Source organism: Alligator sinensis, unplaced genomic scaffold (assembly GCF_000455745.1).
Source record: "Alligator sinensis unplaced genomic scaffold, ASM45574v1 scaffold309_1, whole genome shotgun sequence".
In the NCBI taxonomy this organism is placed as follows: Eukaryota; Metazoa; Chordata; order Crocodylia; family Alligatoridae; genus Alligator; species Alligator sinensis.
In genome coordinates this window covers 793,666-816,505 of record NW_005842080.1, presented here as the reverse complement: position 1 = coordinate 816,505, position 22,840 = coordinate 793,666, and the positions used below count along the sequence as shown (strand labels likewise).

The window sequence follows — 22,840 nt, the reverse complement described above, 5'->3', positions numbered from 1 at the left end:
TCGATCCGCCCCACCATCTCAGCATTCACGAGCTGCGCCTGGTACCTCGAGGTATATAGAAAAAACATATAAAGCTGTGTCTATGGCTGAATCATCAAATCTCTCCAAATAATTTCGGAATCTTCTGATTCGATTGAGAGCGATTGAAGGGTCTCCTGATTCGATTTGGAGATTCGACTGCCAAATGGGGCGGAATCTCCTACAAATCGAATCAACGACCAAAGCTTTGTACAGTCCTAATCTGCACCTTTGTTTTAACGGTGACACAGACAAAGTATGGTTGGGGAGGAAGGAAAACAAGTGGTGGTTTTTTGGGTCTGGAAATATTGTTCTCTTTGCAGTGCATCTGTCATACTAAGTGAAGTCTGAGTTTCTTTATATGAGTAGAACTAAAAGCATACCTTTTGATTTGACAGCACATAGGCTAAGGAAATCACATTTGTATAGATTTTGCAGAGCTTTCTTGTGTTAAAAAAATATAAAACAGGTATTTTCCTACCTCAGCTTTTTTTTTACTGCTACATTTACCAGACATATGCATAGAGAATTTTAATTGTGTGAGTGTGTACATGCATGCACACACCCTTAAATATGTAAACTTGCAAATACAGACAAAACTTTTTCTAAACAGAAAAAATGTTAACAACTACTTGACATATTACTTTTCTCTGCAGGCAGGCACCAGTAGAGGCTGCTGTACACCATATTAAGTAAACATTTATGCATACTGAGATTAATTTACAGGCAGGTCAGAGATGGAGCTTGAAATGTAGTTGTGTGTTTAACTTATGTAAACATATAAAAATTATAAATGCAGCAACACTAAGTTTTACAGAGAGGCCATAGTTTTGAGATGGTAGAAAGCCTTTGCTTTTTATCATTCTGCCTTTCTGCACACACATGGAGAGGATAGTCAGCTTTGGGAATTATACTTGAAGGTGCTGAAGCTACAGTCTTTACTCAGGTACTTAATCTTGATAGCAAGCTGCAGATAATATCTTGGTGAAGACTCAGAATTCATAAAAATATTTATTGAGGTGGTATTTACTATTTAAATGTTCCTTATAATAAAAACTAAAAGCACGTGGGCCACTACTTCTGTAATGGAAAGATGCTTCCCTCAAACTACAAGCATTGCCTTTGAAGTGTCTGCCTTAAACATCAGATGACTGACCTTCCTCCAGTCCTAAGGTCCTGGGAAGGCACAGCCATTGCACCACCATCTTGAACTGATGAAAGTAGGGCCATGCACGATCCACATACTGATCACAGCATAGCCCAGGTATAGAATAGGGATAGAAGGGATAGAATAGATGAAAGGATGGGATCTTGTATGACGGATTGCTTAGGGGACAAAAGTGATTAACCAAATCACACTTTAAGACACTTAGAGAAGATGGAATGGAACCACTTGAAGTCAACATCCTTGTTAGGATCCATCTGCAGGTCAGTCAAATTTTGTGAGCAGTAGTCACTGTAAAAGTTACTGGCAGACTCAAGAGAACCGCTTGGAGCACCTCTCCTGCATCATTTTGTAGGCGACTTTATCAACAGGTTCATTATCTCTATGTTAAGAGCCAGTCTAAAAGGAATCAAGAAAATCAAAGATTCCCAGTATCAGAGTTGATTTTGCTATTACCATGTTCATTTTCCAAGAAGAGAGATGTTAAAACAAGTCCTAACTAGTAATTAAATCTTCTGAAATTAATTTGTCCTATACATTCTAGTACAGCCTATATCCATGAGCAATTCCAAAAGGCTCTGATGAAAGCCCAAACGTGTTGTATGCTTTTGTAGTCACATACTTGGTATTAATAACAGCTTACTGTGAGAGGACTTTTTCAGAAACAATGTAATTTATCTTTCAGGTCCTGTGGGCGTAGGGTTGAATGAATTGAAACGGAAATTGCTGATCAGCGATACCCAGCATTATGGTGTAACAGTGCCACGTAAGTAAAAGTGCATTTTTGTGGGCTGTTAATGCCATATTCAGTTTCTTTTTATTATGTTAACCTAAGGTCAGCATTTCCAAGCCTGGGTGCCTAAAACCATATTTGGTACTCAAATTAGTGTCCTAATTTTTTTAAGTGCTGCTGCAGCTACATTTTGAATAAACATTGATTAAGCTGATAAAAAATCTTTGGCCCAGGTTCATTGCAGTAAATTTTCAGTGCAAGTTTGACATGATTAATATCACAGTTTACTAAATGAAATTCCCCTTTAAAAACTCCTTGGGATTTGGCATTTAAATGGTGGAATTTATTCCACTAACACTTTGGTCTGAGGTTGCAAACCTGGATATGGACAGTAGGAGAATGCACACAACCAAGACCATTGTTTATATTCAGAAGTTGGTAAGTAGTGATAAACTAATAATTCCCAGCATAAGGTGAGTTTCCTTTCAGAGCAGTGTATTCCATCCGCTCTTTTGTGACTCCCAAATGATCTATCTTTCTGCCTATGATAGAGAGAGAACTTGTGAAGTGGTTTGACCTTGTGAATGAGTGTCATTCAAATTCCTTATATTTTGCCATTTGGAAAATTACTTTTGTAGAAACTGAAACATTTACTATCAGAATTTGCTCAAATAATGTAATTTATAAACAAAGTCTTCCAACAGCACTTTGCTTTACACTATTTATGGAATAGTTTAGCACGTATGTGTCTGGGTTGTATTTACCAGAAAAAGAGGACTTTTCTCCCCAAGGCTTGATATTAACATAGTGAAGATATTAACTTTGCTTTAAGAATTTCCTTTCATGTCACTTGGTTGAAAGACTGGACATTTATACAAGTTACAATAATTCTGCCTCCAGTACTCATCAAAGGGCAAAAAGCTTACAATTATTAGAATGCATTACAGTCATGGGTTTTAAATGTTAGATTTTTTCCCCTTGAATTATTTTAGATACTCTTTTTAACATTAAACTGTCACCTAATGTCAAACGAGAAAAATACTGAAATGTTTGTTAGTAAGAATATATTTGTTTAATTGCTTTCATGCCAATGTAACCTGAAGATTGGGGAGTGTTTACCTGCAAGATATATAGTACATTTCTTTGCAGTATTCATAATTTCAATTTGAGACTAGTTAAAAGCTCAAGAAAGAAAAATGCCTACCAGTTTGGCTCTTGGCATCTGACACTAAAGGCCAGGTTCTCAAGTTTCAGACATTTTTTACCCTTGCATTAGTTAATCCTGAAAATTTAGGTTTAATACTGCCATAATTGTAGAACAGGTCCAGGCAGTGGAGCCTTATCTCTGGTAGGGTTTTCACTGGGTGTTGGCAAAAACCTTCACTTTTTCAAATTCCATAACATGATACAGACAAGTTTGAGTCCTGTTGCTGTGGTACAGTTTCTATCTCATTCATGTGAAGCCTTGTCCTGTGTTCAGGTAAGGGAATCACACAACTGTCAGTATGTCAGTTGCCGTATTTGTAAAGCACATATCAGAATCAGTCTTTGGCATAGAGATTTAAAAATATAAAGACTGACCCCTTGGTTAGGGACAGAAATTACACACAAAAAATGGTATAAGTGGTCGGAAACTGGTTTAGATGTATAACACAACCGAAGTTGAGTGCACATAAACCACTTTCAAAATGCCTTAAACCAATTTAAGATAAACCTGCATGGATATAGTATCCGACTTAGCTGATTTAGGTTAAAACTGTTCATTGAACTTCTGTCCCAGGTCCCCTCCAGATTCAAGTTAATTCACAGTCTCCCGGCATCCCAGAATGCTTTGCAGCTCCCCCACAAACCCTCCTCCCCCCTCTCAAGGTGAGCAGTCTATTCTTGGCCCAAGGTGTCTGCTCCAGCCAAGCAAGGAGGCATGGACTAAGGCCCCCGGTCTTCTGGCTTGGGCCACTGCAGGCATGTGGTTGCATTTCTGGAATCAAAATTGAATGTCTATTCACTTGCTTATTGGTTCAGTCTATTCAGCTTAGACTAACCTGAGAAGACTGAATCAGTTTAGCCTCAGTCTTTTTGACTCTGTACTTAGCCCTTGTCTATGGACAAGCTTCTCCAGCCCTGTACTGGCTTTGTCTGGTAGCTTTGTCTCCTGTAGAGAGGCTTCTTAAGAACAAGGTTCAAGTGCCCTCTATCCAGGGCCTTAACCCAATACTTTCTTCAATATTGCAGGTGTTCTTAAAAAATAGATGTGGGTAAGTTTGTTGGTAGATGAAAATTTACTAAATTTATTCTCAACAACATGCATGAATTGCAAATGTCTGGCCTATAAATTCATAAAACTGTGCCAGATACCTGTAAAGTCTTAAGTAGGGAGGTGGTTAGCTGTATTACCACAGTACTAACCAGTTAGTCTCTAAGGGCATTTATACATGTGCTCTGGGAGGCCAGGCTTTCAAAGCCACTCTAAATAGAGTGTTCCTCCCCCCTGCCTCCCAGAGAGAACCACTCTAATTAAAGTGCCTGGAGTGTTACGTGTATCAGTGTCCCTGCACCGAAAAATGTCAGTGGGGGTGCTTTAATTAAAGCTCATTGAATGAGCTTTAGTTAAAGCACCTCCACGGCCATTTTTCAGCATGGGGACGCTGATGCACATGACACTGGAGTCTGCTACAGCACAATAATTACCATGCTCCATCAGTCTCAATAGAGTAATTACAGCACATCAGAGCAGCTTCAGTGTACATGTACCACCCTGCCTACTTTCTGCTTAAATACTTAACAGATTGATGAGTGTGCAGTTCTCAACATAAGACTTTTCACATAAATTGCCTTTTTTCATCAAGTGATTTAGTGCCTTCAAACTTTCACTTGTGTTTTGTTTCTCCCCAAGACTTACAGGTTTGTGAGAGTCACTTAATGACAGGGAAATGTTGAGTAGAAGTAGAGTTGTGGCCATTTTAGGAATGTTTCTTTTTATTAGCCAAAGAAGATGAGGTGACAAAAATATTAAAAATATACTCTTTGGGAGTGGGTGGGGGTGTCTGTGGCTAGGTAAGTGGGTGAATAAAGAATATATGTGATGGCAAGGTACAGAGGGTTTTATGGGCATGAATTTGGACTGGTCATATTACTCACAAGTGCCAAAGCCACAGTGTTTCATCAGTAATAAAATCCTTTACCATACACCTCACTGCACAGTATCATGTTCTGTCAGGTGTGTACCTGTCTTACAGAAAAGGTACTACTTGATGATTCAAAGGAAGTAAAATAAAAATAAAATAAACATAATCTAAGTAATCGGTAGTCCAAGACTGTAGAAGGCAAGTGAAAGGAATTCATGCCTGATCACCAAAGGGTAAGGCTATAAAACATGAAATGCAGTTTTTCATTAATTGTATTTTTATGCCCCGTATACTGTTGCTGCAAATGTTTTAATGATCATAAAAACATTTGGCTCCCTTATACACCCAGTTGCTCAGCTGAATTTATCTTTTATGGTCTTGAAATCACTGGGTTTTCCAAGTGATTATGCTATGAAAAGTAGTAGAAGGTAGAAGGGGATTGTTCTAAATTGATGTTCATTTTTTCACTATTTTTCTCTGTTCCCATTTTATTATATTTTTCCACTGTTTAAAAAACAAAACAAAAAAAAACCTGATTAGCTGAAATTCATGTCCTGTGGGATTTTCTCACACTTGCTTTTAACACAATCCTGTGATGTGCCAAGTGACCTTAAGAATCCTCAAGTCCTATCTAACCTATTGGGAAATGAGGGCACTTAACCCCACACATGATCGGGCCTTTTACATTTGTCCCAAAACTGATTTACATTTATTTTTAAAACTTTTTTCATGAAAACCACAGACACGACCAGACCAAGAAGAGGCCAAGAAAGTGATGGTGTGGAGTACATTTTCATTTCCAAGCACTTGTTTGAGACGGATGTACAGAATAACAAGTATGTTGCAAAGACTTTAACCTGAGCCAGAGACAAAACAGTGGTTTCATTGCAGAGTTATTAATTGGTTCTTTTATGTAGTACTTAAAGTGGGTACTGCTTTAAAATTGTTAAAGTATAATTTGAATGCCTAGGTAGTTCAACGTTGAAGCTTCTTTGGAATAATAAAACTGCAAAAGTAACGTACAAAACTAACATTTTAAAGCTACCAGAAATTTTAAATGCCTTGCAGATGAGGTAAACTCATAGAGATTTTTAAGGTGTTACAAGGAAGGAGGTCCTTTTTAATTTGGTATCCTTTCTTTTATTAAATAAGCCTTGCACTACGAAGGACAGAAGCATTGACAAGCTTGTCATTGCAAGCATTTGTTTAAATTAATGTTTGTGCAGTTATATGCACTTTCAGGACAGGTACTTCCTGTTCTTATGAATTTGGAGACCTACGGAGAAGCCCTTCACTGCAAACTGTCCAAAAATTAAAATAAATGGAAGACAATGGTAGCATCCTGCTCTTTAGCAGCCTGTAAAATATTGCAAGTTGAAATGCTGCCCTAAGCATTTCAGAAGGCAAAAGTGTTAGACACAAAGCTCTAAGTTTTATTAAAACTTCAAAATGTTCTTTGTTTTTTTGGCAAATTGTATTTATGCTTTTATAGCACATAGCCAGCCACCTTGGCTCCATTAGCACCACTGTAGCTCCGCCTTCTATTCTGAGACAGAGAATTTGGATATTCTGTAGTGTGCAGTGAAATTTCAGTAGTTTCTATTGTTTAGGTTATTCACTCTTTTATTGAATTGCATTAGTTCAGAGAAAGAGGTGATGGAAAACATTAGTGTGCTGTTGGACTATACTGCTTTTTTCTCTTTAACTGTAATACAAGCAGGTGTTACTGATTTGAAAATAGTAAAATAGAAGATTTTTTTTTTTTTAATTTAGATGCCAAAGTACTTGGCAGCATTTCCTTTTATAAAACATGGTAAAAGTTGCATGTAGAATAAAAATATTTCTTCTCCTGAATTAGGTCTTATAAACCAAGCTGATGATAAGTTTTTGCAGATGAAATGGGAATGATTCTGATCTGTTTTCACTTTCTACCACAGGTTTATTGAATATGGTGAATATAAAAACAACTATTATGGCACAAGCATAGACTCTATTCGATCTGTTCTAGCTAAAAACAAAGTTTGTTTGTTGGATGTCCAGCCTCATGTAAGTAAGCACCTCTCTTGGCATCATGTCATTTACTGAGTTGCATGTTATGGTTCCAGAAGAAAACTGTTTAATAGAGCATTCCATTTGATTCAAAACTAAATTTATATTCTACACCTTTACTGGCTGTACTTACAGCAGAAAGCTTTCTTGAAAGAGAAGGAGAAAAGAAGCATTTCAGTACAAATTGCAAGATCTTTTAATACAAGAACTAACTGAAATGGCAGCTTGCACTATAATACTTAAGAGTTTATTACTCACAGATTTTTTTCAACACTTGTCTTCATCATTCCTGTGTTAGAATAGGTCTCAAAATTGATTATTGAAATCCAAAATATCCTTCAGATACAGGCTGAATCCCTGCAATCCCTTTGTCACCTGAACAGTCCCTTGATTTTACCAGACTATTCATGTAAAGTGTTGCAGGATCGGAAATACAAATACAGAGTAGTGTTCTGAAAAGGGAAGGGATGTTGTTTACCCATTGTGTGTATTTTGCTTTTCTCCTGTTGAAAACCCCAGTATTCAGGATTGGCTGGGAGTAACTTTAACTTGTACATTAAGAATATTTAAGCAAAGCTTTGGTAGTATTGAAGTGATGTTACAGCTATGATGGTGATCTTTTTTATTGGACCAACTGTATGGCTGGGATTGAGGAAGGGTATTGTGGTACCCCAAAACTTCTCTAAGTCTATACCAGCCATGCAGTTGGTCCAATAAAAGAGATCACCCACAAAAAGCCAAACATAAAGTTTCTTTAACTGAAATGTTTTCCTGAGAACAGATTCTTCAATTCCTTGATGTTCTCTTTCAATGTCCCTGGCTTATCCAGTGTGTATCTGCTTGCAAGTCAAGTAATCAATTTAGCCTAAGCTAAATACCAGGTAAAGCAATAATCTTTTACTTCATTATGTAAATGAAAATACTTAGAGGTAGTGGGCAGTAAATCTATGGGACTGAGAAGTTTTCCAAAGTAGCTACAAACCAAGTAAAGTGCGGATGAAATAGGTAAACCTACTAATGTAAAGACCATTCAAGGGAAGAGTTGTTATTACCTATAGAGTACAAAGACATTAGCGGAGGAAGCAGGTAAATTGTAACGAGCCATAAAACTATTGCATTTGGTTCATAGTTTTTAGTATTCAGTAAAATTATGAACTTTTGTTGCCAGGCCTGTCTTCCAAAAGAGCAGTGAGCTCAGAGATGGAACGGTTGTTCTGTGAAAGGTGTTATTCTGTTGGTGATTGGGAATGTCTGTCCTTTATATCTTTTTCAGGGTGTTCATTCTGGCATGCAGCAGTTGTTAATTTCATCCATTTAGTTTCAATGAGTGTATTTGGTGCGTTGGATGATATTAGAGGTGCACTGATAGATCGGTCCAATATTGGATTGGTACAAAAATAAAGAAAATTTGCTGTATCAGATATCAGCCTGATGGGGTCGATAATTTGGCCAATAAATGCTTGTGCTGTGTGCAGCCGCAGTGCAACACTCAGGCAGCGAGGAGCAGAGCTGGCAGCATGGAGAGCTGCCTCCAGCTGGTTAGTTCATTGTGGTAGAAGGGGAGGGAAGAGGGAATGGGCATGGGAGACAGATCAATGCCCCCCTGCGATGAGAGAGGGGGCAGGGGTAGGTGAGGGTGGCAGCTCTTGCTGATGCTTGCACCCCAGGAGGGTGGGTGGGGGGGTCCCCAGATCTGTGTGGAGTGAGGTGGGGCGGGCTGCAGCCAGGTCTGCACAGGGCTCTTCTTGGCAGGGGCTGGGCTTGGCGCAGGCACCAGTGGTGCTGGGAGGAAGCTGCATCCACCCCAAATTTTTCCACAGCTCTACTCCCAGTGCCGCCACCACCACCAATCACGCAGCGCTGACCCAGCTCTTCCCAGTGTGTGGGTGGAGGCAGAGCATTGAGCCGGAGCAGCTCTGGGTGGGTGGCAGTGGCTGCACTGGGAGTGGAGTGGCGGTGAAATTTGGGGTGGATGCAGCACCCTCCCAGTACCGCTGGTGCATGCTCCAACCCCAGCCCCAATTGAGAAGAGCCCCGCACAGCCCCAGCTGCATCCCGCCCCGCCCTGCACAGATCCAGGGACACCCTCTACCCTTCCACCACACTGGACTTAACACCTGGAGGCAACTGTACCAGAAATCAGATCAGTATTAGCTGATATGCCTCCTTAAATATTGGCTGTCAGTGTTGGCCCCCAAAATCTCTGTCGGTGCAACCCTAGATGATATACAACATGGTGTTGAAACCATGGTAGAAATCAAATAAGCAAACCCAGAGGATTTGTTGAAATGATGAAAATGTCACCTTGCCTGTGTTGTACCTAGCTGCACCATCATACATGCCCTCCTTGAGAAATTCATCTGCAAGACGTGATTCAGCAACAGTCCCTTTGGTAACTGACAGTGCAGCTTATTCAATGTATGATGTGACTGGTATCTCAGAGAAGATGCTGGGGGCTTCTGGAAGCTTGGTTCTTGGCCATTTTTGTCTTAGTTCAAAGCAAGTGTCATCTTGAATATTCAGGGTGAAAGGGGATATCATGGTTCTCTCCCAGGATTACTAAGGGGTTCAGCAAGGATGTCTTAAATGGGATTTTGGCATATATAGCTCTATCTTGGTAGAGGAGTGGTCAGATACCCTGATTTTCAGTGTCATAAAACAAAGTATTTTTTAATACCATAAGATTGTGTATAAATTGGATTTACCCACCCTCAAAGCAATACAGACTTCTCCACAGAGAAGGGAGTTACCTCAAAAAGGACATTCAGGTTCATGCTAATATTGTTGAGGCTCTTCTGATTAAATTGGATCCCATTTGTTCAGGGCTGGACAGGGACATTGTCAGCATAGCTTACAACAGAAACACCAAAGGGTTTGCTTATCAGTGGTGGCATGCAAATGCATACCAGGGTAGAAAAACCTTCTTTGGGGGAGGATAATTCAGTGATTTTACTTAAATTTTTTATACCCTTTCCTTCAGGTCATGTGCAGGAGTCTTTTGGAATTAGACAGTCTTGCAAACATAATATTATGCATTTGCCCTATATGTGGATGACCAGTAGCCCTAGAAGTTCATTGGTAGGCCTCAGAAGTGAGGCAGGTGCATGGGTTAGAGGAGTTGATGTATGGATCTGCAGGCACTAGATCCCTAAAGGCTCAAACCACAACCTTGACAGATCTGATTTGGCATATTAAGAAGGGTGTCCTTTGAAACCAGCTGATTTTCCCTCTTACACTCTTTGACTAGCTGCTACTTGACATAATTATTATACATATATTATACATGTAAGCATTTTTGATTCTGTAAACATGCTGACAAATCTAGGTCCCTCTCTGAGGCTGAGAAAGCCAGGCAGGGAGTGAATGGGTGGCTAAATTTGTACTGGAGTGTGGGACAGATTGGTAGTCACCCAACACAAAATATCAGAGAGTCCTAGGGTTACTCAGGGATGATGATACATACCTGTCCAGTGGGATACAAATATATTTTTGCTTGATATTAGGAAGGGAACTCTTACCTATCTGGTAAATTTGGTTGGTGTCAGAGGCGGGGAAAACAGGAGTGAGGAGAAGCAGCCAAAGCAATAGCTCCTTCTTGTGGCAGATGCATGTTCTCAAATGGGTCCGTCTCCCTAATAAACCAGAAGTGGAAGTGTGTTCATAAGAAGGCCCCTACGGAAGCTAGGAAGAGAAGACTGGGGCTCCTAATGTTTGGTATAGTGGAAAAGTACCATTTTTTACACTGGTCCCTTCCTACACCTATATCCAAAGAATGGATGATGCCTCCTTGCTTGGCATATAAAAGGGCATTGGGGTCCCAGCAGTTTGCTAGGACCCAGGAGAGGGCTAATGGCAGCACTCCAAAGGTGGGAATTAGCAAGGAAAAGATGCTTACCTGCACCATGTAACACTGACAGTTACTGATCCTAGATGACTTACAATTGTGGTGTAATCACTTGGGTATTGTTTTTTCTCTCTGCCTAGTCACTATAGCAGATTAGTTGAAGTCATCTGTCTACATCCATCCTGGTAGATCCATTTGCTATAGGCAAGCAGCTTATTACACACTCTGCCCATCACCTGGTGACAGGGCATTGTTATGGTGGCTACTGCAAGCAGATACTTGCAAATGTAGCTCCGATGTGTGGGTTCCCAGTGACTTGTGCTTTGGGGCACACACGTAAATTATTTAGGTCCAAGCAGTCTCCATACAGTTTCCCATACAAGCCTCTGTCTTCCTGGCATTACTCCTAAGCTATTAGCCAACGTACAGTGATGTGCACTTGCATGCAGTCCTGTCCTGAATCCATCCCTGCTGTAAATAAAGATGTACCCAGGCAGACCATAACCTGTGAGGCAGGTCTTAAGTAAACTGCTGCTTCTGGGCTTCATTTCCCGTGTGTCAGTGGGGACAGGAATTTGACAGGTCCTTTCAGGGAATCTGCTTTTGAACACTGAGCTGTGTGTATGTAAGGAAGCCATTTCCCATCTTTGAGATAAAGAGCTGGTCCTTTCCTAGGGACAGGTTCCTTTTTCTGTTCTGTTTTCAGGTGGACTGAGTCAGGTTCGCTTGACTGGGGCATCTCCCAGATATCCAGTCTTGCTCTCAATGCATCCTCTGTTACAGGTGATGGCTCTGTGACTGTTGCACACCTGTCGTGGATTTTTCCTGTGTATGGGCTGGAGCAGGGTGATGTAACCCATCTGAAGCCTTATGGGGCCATAATTAGACTGCTGCTGCTACCCACGGTTCTGCAGTGCATAAGTTCTCTAGTTCAGGGGTGTCAAACTCATCCAGCCCCATAGGCTGGAGAAGTAGCGCGAGTCTAGTCCGTGGGCCATATCTGGAGCATGGAGCTATGTCATGTGGCCTGCAGCTGCTCATGGGGCAGAAATTTGGTGACAGGGCAGGTGACAATAGGGTTAATTGTCATGGCTCCAGGAGCCATGGCATGGCAGCTGCTGCTCATCCCACCAAATTTCCAACCCATGGGCTGGGTTACAGCTCCACACTCCAGATCCAGCGCGCAAGTCAGAAAATTGGCAGTGGAGTGAGACAGCTGTACAGGTCCCAAAGCTACAGCAATTAGCACTGGCACCGCTCATCCTGCTGCCAAATGTCTAGTCCTGTGGGCCGAATCTTTGACTCCCCTGCTTTAGTCAAATTGGCAGTCCTGATCTGACTGAGGAAATTAAGCAGCAGGAGAGATGTCACTTGGTGAGTCTTTTGAGAAGGATTAAGAACAAATGGTTGTCTTTATCTCTATGAACTTTTGCAGGTGGGCTGCAGGACGCCTTCCCCCCCACCCCCCATCTTTGAAGTTTGGCCGTAGGAAGCTCAGCTCCTAGAATGAGCTCTTGAAATGAGCTGCTTCTTCCTCAGGGTGTGAACGAATCCTTGCGAGCGTTTGATTCTTCTAGCTAGGGCAGTACCAGCCCTCCAGGCAGGTGCCCCAGGTTTCTCTCTGCCAGACAGATCAGTCTTGGCCTTACTGACAACTTGTGTGGGGATTTTTTACCATTCGAGTAACACGGTGCACAGAAAAATGCTGTTTGGGCATGGAGGGTGACACGGACTGAAAGATACACTTCCAGAAATGCATTATAGGTTTATTTTGGGTAGTGGAGGATTTCTTTTATTATTGCAGACTCCAGGGTACAGAAGACTGCAACACCAGTTATTAATTAATTAATTATAATCGCTTTCTCTTCCCAGACTGTGAAGCACTTGAGGACATATGAATTTAAACCATTTGTGATATTTATAAAGCCTCCATCACTTGAGCGTTTAAGGGAGACCAGAAAAAACGCCAAGATTATTTCAAGCAAAGATGAGAGGGGGACTGCAAAACCCTTTACGGTAAGTATTTTTAGACTTAGATGTGAAAAGTGATCAAGAGATCTCTTAATAAAGGTTTAAAAGGAAAATAAAGTTGTTGGAATTAAATGGATCTTTGCCCTACAACTTTGGTGCATGTGTATTTATACATAATATTTTCTTTGTTTTTATATGTCTCAAACTCTCTCTCCTGTGCCATAACTTTTCAGAAGTGTTTTAATTTCTTTTGATGCACTTCAGCATAATTGTAAGTGTGTTTTCTAAGCTCCTTTTATTTCATACTATTGGAGCTCCCAAGCAGGAAAATGTTTTGTTTTGTTTTTTTTACTAGGAAATGACGTATTGTTTTCAGAATAACTTTAAGGTTAGAAAAATCAGAGGTACCATCAATTGTTCAGTGACATTCTCTTATCTTATCAACGTTATTGAATTTTCCCTGAATTAAATTAGACATAACTAAACCAAACTCAAAATGAAAAGTAAAAATGTCTTAAATTCACAACTACAGGTACAGAACAAATATTTCAGATACCTTTGTAAGGTAGATAAAAATTTTAAAGCAAATAAAGAAAAAGGGAAAAAATCTTAAGTAGCATCACTTTTAGGTAAAAAGCTGAAAAGTAAAACTTCTTGTTAATCATTCTAAGTAGTGCATGCAATTTACACTATTTACTAATAAATGTCCTAAAGTTGAGCACAGATTGAGTTTCATATCTGCAAATATTTTAGGTTTCCCAGTTCCCTCGATTCAAATATTCTATAAATATATATTTAAATTTTCGGTTTTGTGCCACATAGCTGAAATAAAATTTAGCACCCATGGGTATAGACAGATAAGTAATAGTACTGGTATTGAATGATACCATTATATGGCATTTCAGTGTCACTGTTCCCTCTCTGTGTTCATTGTAACACATGCATTTTATCTTTAACAAGCTTCCATTACAGTTTAGCAGTACAGTGATTTAGCTCGCTTTTATTGTTATAGGTGCATGCAAATGTACCAGTTGCTTTGTGCCAAAGACTGCGCCTTTGTTATACCTCCCACACCCCTTCTAAAGTAGTTGCATTCTACATCTGCCCACAGGCTGACTGCAACACCCTTTTGAATCAGTTTTTGATTTACTGCAGAGTATGTGCAATGCAAAAGGGAGCTCTTAGTAGGGGAAAGGACATGATGTGTCTTTAGGACTTTGCTCATTTAAGCTTCAATCTGAGTTATGAAATAAATTAAATACTTAGTCTTTTTACATTTTTTCCCCCTAAAAACATGAACATAAACTCAGTAAAGCAATTCTAGCGAGACACAGGAAGCCGGCAGGAACTATCCTTTGGCTATGGACCAAGTTGTTAAAAAATAAAGCCTGTGTTCTGATAAATCCCTTGCTAATAGCAAGCTGAGATTAGGTAATGCAGTTGTCAGTGCATCATTAATGTAAACAGCTAAAAACAGTTTTCCACTGGTATTCCTAGCACAGGAATGTCTATGTAATTATCAGTTGGTGGCTAATTCTACTGCTCTAAGAGAGAAGAGGAAAGAATTGCCTTGTCAGGCAAAATCTAGTCAGGAGAATGTTTCAAAGAAGTTATTTGAAATGATGAATTTGGAAAAACTCCTGATGCAACAGAAAATAAGCTGAATAGGACATTAATAGAGCCATTCAGTGGATATGCATTAGACACTGATGTGTTTGATATACTTGTACTCTGGATTGACAACTTCTACTTGTTTTATTAGGAAGAAGATTTTCAAGAAATGATTAAGTCTGCTCAGATGATGGAAAGTCAGTATGGCCATCTCTTTGATAAAGTTATAGTTAATGATGACCTCACCACAGCCTACAATGAGCTGAAAACAACTTTTGACACACTGGAGACAGAGACCTTTTGGGTTCCAGTCAGCTGGTTGCATTCATAACGCTAGGAATAAGGAAAATATATGATAGTAGCTGGGAATTTGCTAGTAAGGTGCATGGTTGGACCCAATTTTGTTGCCATTTTCTTGGTGGGAGGGTTTTTCAAGCTTGGGCAAACTGACATGCAGCTTCAGACTTGGTGCAATTGAAATGTTCATCTTGTTTTTCTGTATCCTAAACCATCCTGTTCGAATTTTGGGACAAGAAGTTTCCCATGTAATCCAAGCCTTATCCAGGTCAGTACAGTGAGCTAATACTATATCAAAAACTGCCAGCAGGTTATTTTATATATCAGTGTCCAAGTTGAAGGCTTTTTTTAAACAAGGGTTAATATTAAAGAAGATATTAATTAACACTAGATATCAGTGCATTGGTGGTCTCAGCCAAAATTGCTTTCATAAAAGGTTGCACATTAGCACTTGGAAGTTATTATCTGTACTTTAATGGAACTTGAGACAACTGAAGCAGGTGACAGCGACCACCATTTCTATAGATAGGACATCAGTTTTAATTGGATTAAGAATCAGGATGAGGTCGTCTTTCCTCAAAGTGTGAGCTTTGTCTTATGTGCACAGAGTGATGCTAGTGTTCGTTTTTATTGAATTTTTTCACCAAACGAGAAAAGTACTTTAGTGACTTAACTGTAAAATATTCTCTGGAAGAGCAACAGTCTTTTGCTGCTCTACCGTGCATATGCATGCAGTGAAATTCTTCATGCTTGCTTTGTGGCACAACAAAGACAACCGTTGGGAATATTTATCTGAATAAGGGAAAGTATGAATTACTTTAAATGCTTGTAACTTTAACAGTCTTCCTTTGTGGGCAAGTTTTCTATTAGATCTTCTATAAGATCAGTGATATATTGGAATAAAAAGTAATGTAGTGAGTTGCTTTTTTTTTTTGTTGGTTTTGTTTGTTTTCTTTTCCCTTTAAATCAACTCCAAATACTTCTGGCATCCTTTTAAAATAGTTCTAGCCTTTTGGAGACTTTCAGACAATTAGTGGGGGAACTGTTTTGAGATCTGGGAAGCAGTTGCAATACATGAATTGTTTGTATTAGCTATACATAAAATACTTGTTTTAAAAATATGAAACTTTTCAAAACACATCTGAACAGCATTCAGAGGATATTTTGTTTTAAATTCAAATGCTTTTATTTTCGTTAAAGCTTGGAAGCTATGCTACAAAGAAAATTATTCTCCTTTTAACACTGGCCAGATACAATTGAAACCTCAAATTGAATCCTGTGTGATGGAGCAACCAAATATACAGTAGATCATGTATTTTTAATATAGGTGTCTTCCATTTCTCTTGATTTTACTACTGAGGCAGGAAATGAGAATGTGTGTGAAGAAAGAGTAAAGCACGTGTGTTAACTGAGTAGTGAACTTGTCTTACAGGTACAGTGCGTAGATGAACTTGCTTACTTCAGATCATCACATCTGTGGCATTCAGACAGGAAGCAGAGTTATTTTATGTTACCATGTAGAGGGAATGTATCTGTCTTGTTTAAAGAAAAAAGAATTTAGTGAAACCTATATATTTATGAAAGGGCTGTAAAGGTATATTACATTTTTGAATTTCTCGTCAGTGTGATCATTTATAAAATAAGTTTCTATGCTGTTCTAATTTGAAACACTGTCTTTGTAAATTGAGTTCAACATTCCGTGTAAATATTTTAGCTTAGCTTGTATCCTGATAAAGCCATAAATTCTTTGCAGTTGTCTTCTAAATGCACATTTGATGTTTTGGTCATTGCATTTTGATTTAAAATTATGTAAAGCAAGTGAAATGTAAGCAGCAACAACAACAAGAAAAACCCTAGGAGTCTGGAAATGTTTATATTGCAGATACTGACCTACTGTATCTCACTATGACACGCTGTACTTGAATGGCTGTAATGTTAACTTCTGCAATACTTCTCCATTTTTTTGGTGGACTTAAGCTTATTTGTAACACAAATAACAGCTCATTGATTGCATTTAATTCAAATGAAATCACAAATCGAGTGTGGGTTGAAGAAATATTCTCTCTCTTAAATTACTCAGTCTAACTTTCCCCTGGGAATACGGTCCTCAGCGTATTGAGTACCCTCAATTTCCATTGTAGACAAGAAAAGGTGAGGGTGCTCCACACCTCTTTCTGACCTGACCCTGTTATATCAGAGGAGCTGCAATCCTTATTAAAAGAGTGTGCTGAAACTGCTTCTAAGCTGTAGTGCCAAGATCACTAGTGTAAAATATCTTTCGAATAAAGGACCTGTTTTGCTATATAAGAAACAGATGCTATTAATGTTTGAAAACCCTGGAAGCAGGCTGTCCTTTGCTGCCCTGCAGGCTTTTTGCAAGGGGAAAACAATTTTGAAACAGTTTTAAATCTAATTTTCCAGGTCAGTGGGGCCTATGAAGACCTTCTACAACAGGCCGGGGGTGGCAGGCCATAAGCTGCCTGATGCTTTGTTCTTTTTATAGAGACACTTACTTTCTGATGCTCCATGTAAACACTGGCAGTAATTTCCTAGACAGCTGGCCACCTGCTCCTGTCTAATTGTAACACCTGTGAAAGAAGGGGGTGAGGGGGAGAGACCATAAAAGCAAACACAGAGCAAACCAAAAAGGGAAAAAAGGTGTGAGCCGTCTTTGAGCAGCTAGAAATAAAATTTTGAATGAGTTTTTAGAAAAAAGAAAGGTACAGCCCACTCCAGTAAATACCCTTTTAAAACTAACATTATTGCAGTGTCCTCATCAATAAAAACAGAATCCATCAGTCTCTGTGAGGCTGTCAGATACGGTACTGGGTCAAGACAGAAAAGTTTCTAGTCCAACAGTTTTGTTACTAGGACAGGCCTCAGCATGAGGTAGGGAAATACAAACCCACTTGTTAAAATTGCTCTGCTAAGATAAAAATTGTGTGCGTGTTTCTGACTTTTAAGGCTTTATGGAGCCTTAGAAGGTGACAATGTGTGTCTTATGTAATGTGTATATTCAAGTTGTGCTGTGTGGTTTTTAGATAATTGTTTTTACTTTTAAGCACAGATATTTTTATTGTATTTTAGCTGTTTTGGCATAGAAAAACAAATGTTGACATTTTATATTATTGTATCCAGATCTATACTTGAATTCATTGTTTGATGTCATGCCTGAAATCTGGTTTTACCTTCTTATGCAGAACAATAAATTATTGAGATAATATATTAATTGAAGACATTTTGCTTTTTGTTCATCCTGTGCAAGGTATTTTATGGTGTCGCTCACCATAGAGTCATAGATTGTGGAGTCGGAAGGGACCACAGTGGATCACCAGAATGACTTCAAATGGTAAAATATATATGTTTCACAGGTCTCTATCATAATTGCACCTGTTAAGAGTTACTCATAAATGAATGCTATAGGCAAGGGTATATCAGAACCATTCATGGCGTGGCCTGTCAGATTCCAGTAAATGTGCAAATTCTGCTAAATACCTTGTCACAAGGACATGAAAAAAGAAAGGAAAGGATGGTCAAGGGTGGTCCATCCAAGTCTCTAACATCCCATTGGGCTAGTGTAGTTAAGCTACCCTGATTTCTTAGCCAAAGGCACACAATGGAGTGATGAAGTTGGCATCACATCTGACCACCTTCTATTCCCCAGCCTCAGTGACCCAGTTCTCAATTACAGCTCGGTGAATCAGGGGCAGTCTTTGTCACAAGTCCAAAGCATGGCTTAAACTTGGGCCTCTGGAGCCATAGCAAAGGATCTTAGCTACTCTGCCACTGCATTCATGACAACAGACTTAACATTTCGATGTACTACTTTGGTTGCTTTTCCATTTTCCTTGCCTCCTCCCCCAGATACACTCTTTTCTCCTTAGAGTGAAGCTGCAAAGGAAGCAGAGAATAAAGATAATTGAGAGGTGATCTGCAGATTGGTGGTGTGGGTAAGCTGCGCATCCCTGTTAAGTGTAAGAGAGTCCAGGGCTGGCTGAGTCAGAGCTCTGTTCCAGCTTTGTGTAAAGAAAAGGTTGCGTCAGGAGTAGCAACTAACAGGAAGGTATGAGCTAAATTCAGCTGTGGAAAAGGCTTTACTATCTCAGGTTTCAGCCATGGAAAAGTAAAAGTGCCTTCATTTCATTTCTAATATTTCCTTGAAGCATACTTTGCTCCAAATCTATTCCCAGCTCATTTGGCCATTAATAAAAATGGGGAGTGTTCAGAACCTCTATAGTTAGATGCCTAAGTTAACCATCCAAGATTGTGAATTCTTGCCCCTCTCTCTCTGCAAGATCAAGCTCCTAGGGAGGGTATTAATGTTTGGAAATTATTTTTTTTTTTAAAACTAAGCTGATAATAGCATTATAAGTGTTCAAGTGTAATACACATTAATGCATTTCAATTGCTTTTGTTCTGTTTTAGTATTGTTTTGCCACACCTCTCACATTTTGATTCAAGCTAATTCTATATACAGCTGATTCACATTAATACTGTGTAGATAGTTGAATCAAAAAGTCTATGTGATTGGTCATTCAGAAGGCTGCTTTTCCAGTAACAGAAAGCTGCTTCGGTTTAAATACAATCTTAAATAAGTTTTTGGCAGTCACAGCTCCTACAGTGGTTTCTTATGTAGAGCAGGATATTTTTTGTCTGTTGAAATGTTGAAAACCTTTTGTATCTGCAGTTTGACAGAATTCTTCTTTGGCTTCTAAGTTTATTATTAATGGCATCACAGTAGGAGACCTGACTGAAAAATGGACAGAAATTGAATGAGAAATTACGCTGTTTTTTATGAACTGCTTACAGAGGCTTGTGTTTAAGAATTTCTGCAAAAATGTGAAGAAAATAACATTTGGAGATAAAAAAATTCTCAAAATTTTAAGTTATCTTGCTGTATAAAATGGCACAGCACTAATGAGAATTTAGAGGGCTGAGCAGCTGAGGACTTCCTTCTAAGAATTATCTTTCTAAAGGAACGGCCATACTGGCTGACAATTGGAAAAGTACCAACCACATAGTCACTCCCTACAGTCTTCTGAGAAGACATGCTTGCTTTCCTGTAGCATTTAAATATCAATCACTAGTCCTAGTAATAATATTTTTTTTCTGTTTTTTAAGGGGGAAACCTAAATCTGTTTAAAAAAAAGAAAAGTTTTACTGTTTTAAAAAATTAAGTGAGGATGACTCAGAGGTTGCTAAATGTACAATTTCGTGCCATAACAACCAAAAAAAAGTCTTTAGAATCCTGAAGCTGAGCTAGGAGTTGAAAACTTTTTGATAAGAAATGAATTAATTGAGAAATAGGGGCTATTACCTTTTTGAATATATCTTTCTTCCCTTCTATTTTCATGTTGATCATTGAGAACCAAAGAAGAAAAGTGGGTCATGGTTGCATTTAAGTAAAAAGGTTTAGGTTCTGGCCAGCAATACTTGTGGAATAATTGAATGGCAGATGTTAAGGACCACCACCCTTTGGGGAGCCCCTGAAAACATTTGTTCTGCCTTTTTGAGTTCAGGGGCATGTCATGTGAATCTGCTGCCCAGCAGTTGTCTTCAAGAACATCTAAAGAACACTTGGATCTAGCTTGCGTTTCTCTTTGAATAGAAACTTCAGATATAGGATGGTCATTCCTTCATCACTAATTTCTTCCTTGAGAAACATGAATGGGCAGCACTGAACATTTTCTAAGCTGCTTTGCTACCAAAGTCCTATACTTCTGAGAGGATGAAGCTGCAGCTATACAGCTGTTTTTGCAGAGCTAACATCCAAATGACTCTCCCAAAGGCTTCTCTTGTTTCTGCCTGAAGACTGCTGTTTCTGATGTAGCTAAAGCCTTTTGGGAGGGCCGCGATTTGAATTTTCAACATAACAAAATATGCTTAATTAGTTTGAGTTTCTCCCCTCCTCCTGCTCAGCACTCTGGTGCTACTGAAGTAAAAGATTTGTTCTTTGACAAAAAAAATAAAAATGTACTCTTTGGATATGTACAGATGTTACACTTAAAAATGCAGGTGGTTAGATCAGGCAAAAAATTGCCACTGGATATTAGTTCAGCCATATGTAGACCTTACACTTAGATCCCTTGTTAGGTTCATCCTTAGTTAGAGCCTTGTTACACAGTAATTCTGGGCAGCTCCTACAGCTCTTAATCCCTGGATTGTCCGCACATTAACACCATAAAGTGGTTTTAAGACCTCACTATGCGATTCAGTTATGCCAGTCCAGGCCAGAATTATTTCTGATCCGCACTACCCAGCTCCTGTTCCATTAAGGTGTGGCCACTCCCTATGGATGTCAACCAAATTGAAGTCCTCCAGTATGCCAGGATCTCTCACACATCTGCCCTTAGAGCAGAAATAGAAGCCTGTCCTAACTCACCAGCCCTGTAGTGACAAGTCACAGCTAAAGCTCCTAGTCCTGCCCCTGCTCACCAGGCCTCTAGTGGCAAGTCACAGCTGTATAGGTGGGAGAGAGTCAGAAGGTTTCTAGACTAAAGGTGTGACTGTTTCAAACTCCAAGCTCGCACTAACACCGATCAACATTTGTGTGGTCCACAGCATAAGGTGTAAAAAGGCCCTAATTGTCAAAGTGCCACGTTGTACAGACATTCCCTGAAGGTTAGATTGGGCAAAAATGGCCAGCCTAATCTAACTTAGTCCACCAGGGAGATGTGCTAAGTTAGAATGGGCATGGGTTAAACCGATCTACTGAACATCTATACACGTTTGGAGTGTAGCCCCAAGGCTGAGAAAGCCCAGCTGCTTGTCCTAGCCCCAGGGCTGTACTTTTCCTTCCCTGTCCTCCCCCTAAGCCCCCTGATCCCCACCTCAACCCCAGATGGATAACCTCCCCATAGACCTGGCAGCCCCTCCACCTTGGACCCATTAGCCCCCTCAGTGATGCCTACTCCTCCCCTCACCCCAAATTACTTAGATCAGGCTTCTGGCATAGATGAATGTCTATAAAACCAGCACCAGAAGCAATTTGCCAGATCACTCCTGGTGCTGGTTTTATAGAAGTTTGCCGGTGCTAGGAGCCCAATCTAAGTTAGTTGAGGTGGGGAACCCGCCCCAATCAACTCTCCCTGTGGGCCAGCCAACTCCTCCCGCAGACCTGCTAGACCCCCAATACCACTTGCCTCTCCCCCGCCCCCCCATCCTGACTTGACTTAGTTCAATTCCCAGCACCAGCCAAACATCTGTAAAACCAACACAGAATCTACAATCACACGGCTTAAAGTAAGCCACATGATTCTAGATCAAATCCAAAGATTGTCTGTAATGTTCTTCAATTAATTTGCGAAGAGCAGGACTCAAGTAAGGAATCACTGAGTTAGATCAGGCAACCTTTTTTTTTACCCCATCTAGCATCCCAAGCTTCTAAGTGTAATGTCTATACATACCCATGGTTATCTTGGGAAACTGAAACAGAAAAGGCAGTTTTTTCTGGCAGAGAGTGCTACAGTTATTTAAGAAACAAATAGGCAAAGAGCCAAAATGGGAGCCAGGTGGAAGAATATTTTTATATGGTTGCATTTTCTCATGGAAAAAAACACATTTAATTTATGTAGTCCCTGGGAGTGGCACATGCTAAATCTGTGTGACTTGTTTTCTTTTGTCTTCTAATTCAGCAGATTAGTTGTTTGTTTACATACCTCTCCCAGTGTTGCCCTTGCATGGCTTGGATATCTCACAGTTGTTGGTATCATTGTCATTTTTCCCAACACCTGTATCAAAAGCCTGCTCATAAGTGATGATGAGCACCTAGAAATTACTCCAGGCTTCAAAGGCAGATCTGTGCCACACGCTTACTGTGCCAGGCAGTGCCATGCTCAAGCTGGCTGTGTGTGTGTGCACTCCCTTGCTAAGCAGAAGCAGTGGAAGAGTGCTTGCTGAGAGGCTGTGCTAATTAGACCATCCATTGTTTCATAAGTATGGTTGAATTCTGTATGTGAGGTAGCATATGTAAAGCCAGCGCATCATGTTTAAAGGTGCCACTGTCTGCCACACTAAGTTTGCAATGC

At 39.8% G+C, this 22,840-nt stretch overlaps 1 protein-coding gene across 7 annotated transcripts in view; it reads left to right on the top strand.

Moving 5' to 3' along the window:
* Nucleotides 1-18,036, top strand: part of MPP7 (membrane palmitoylated protein 7) — a 236,338-nt gene extending 218,302 nt beyond the window's left edge. For all 7 annotated transcript variants that reach the window (XM_025204421.1, XM_025204422.1, XM_006023781.3 and 4 more), the window contains 5 exons: nucleotides 1,869-1,949; nucleotides 5,784-5,877; nucleotides 6,979-7,087; nucleotides 12,807-12,950; nucleotides 14,668-18,036. In XM_025204421.1, the coding sequence (XP_025060206.1) occupies nucleotides 1,869-1,949; nucleotides 5,784-5,877; nucleotides 6,979-7,087; nucleotides 12,807-12,950; nucleotides 14,668-14,847 (608 nt within the window). In that variant the 3' untranslated portion in view covers nucleotides 14,848-18,036. The remainder of the gene's footprint in view (nucleotides 1-1,868; nucleotides 1,950-5,783; nucleotides 5,878-6,978; nucleotides 7,088-12,806; nucleotides 12,951-14,667) is intronic.
* The last annotated feature ends 4,804 nt before the right edge of the window (nucleotides 18,037-22,840 follow it).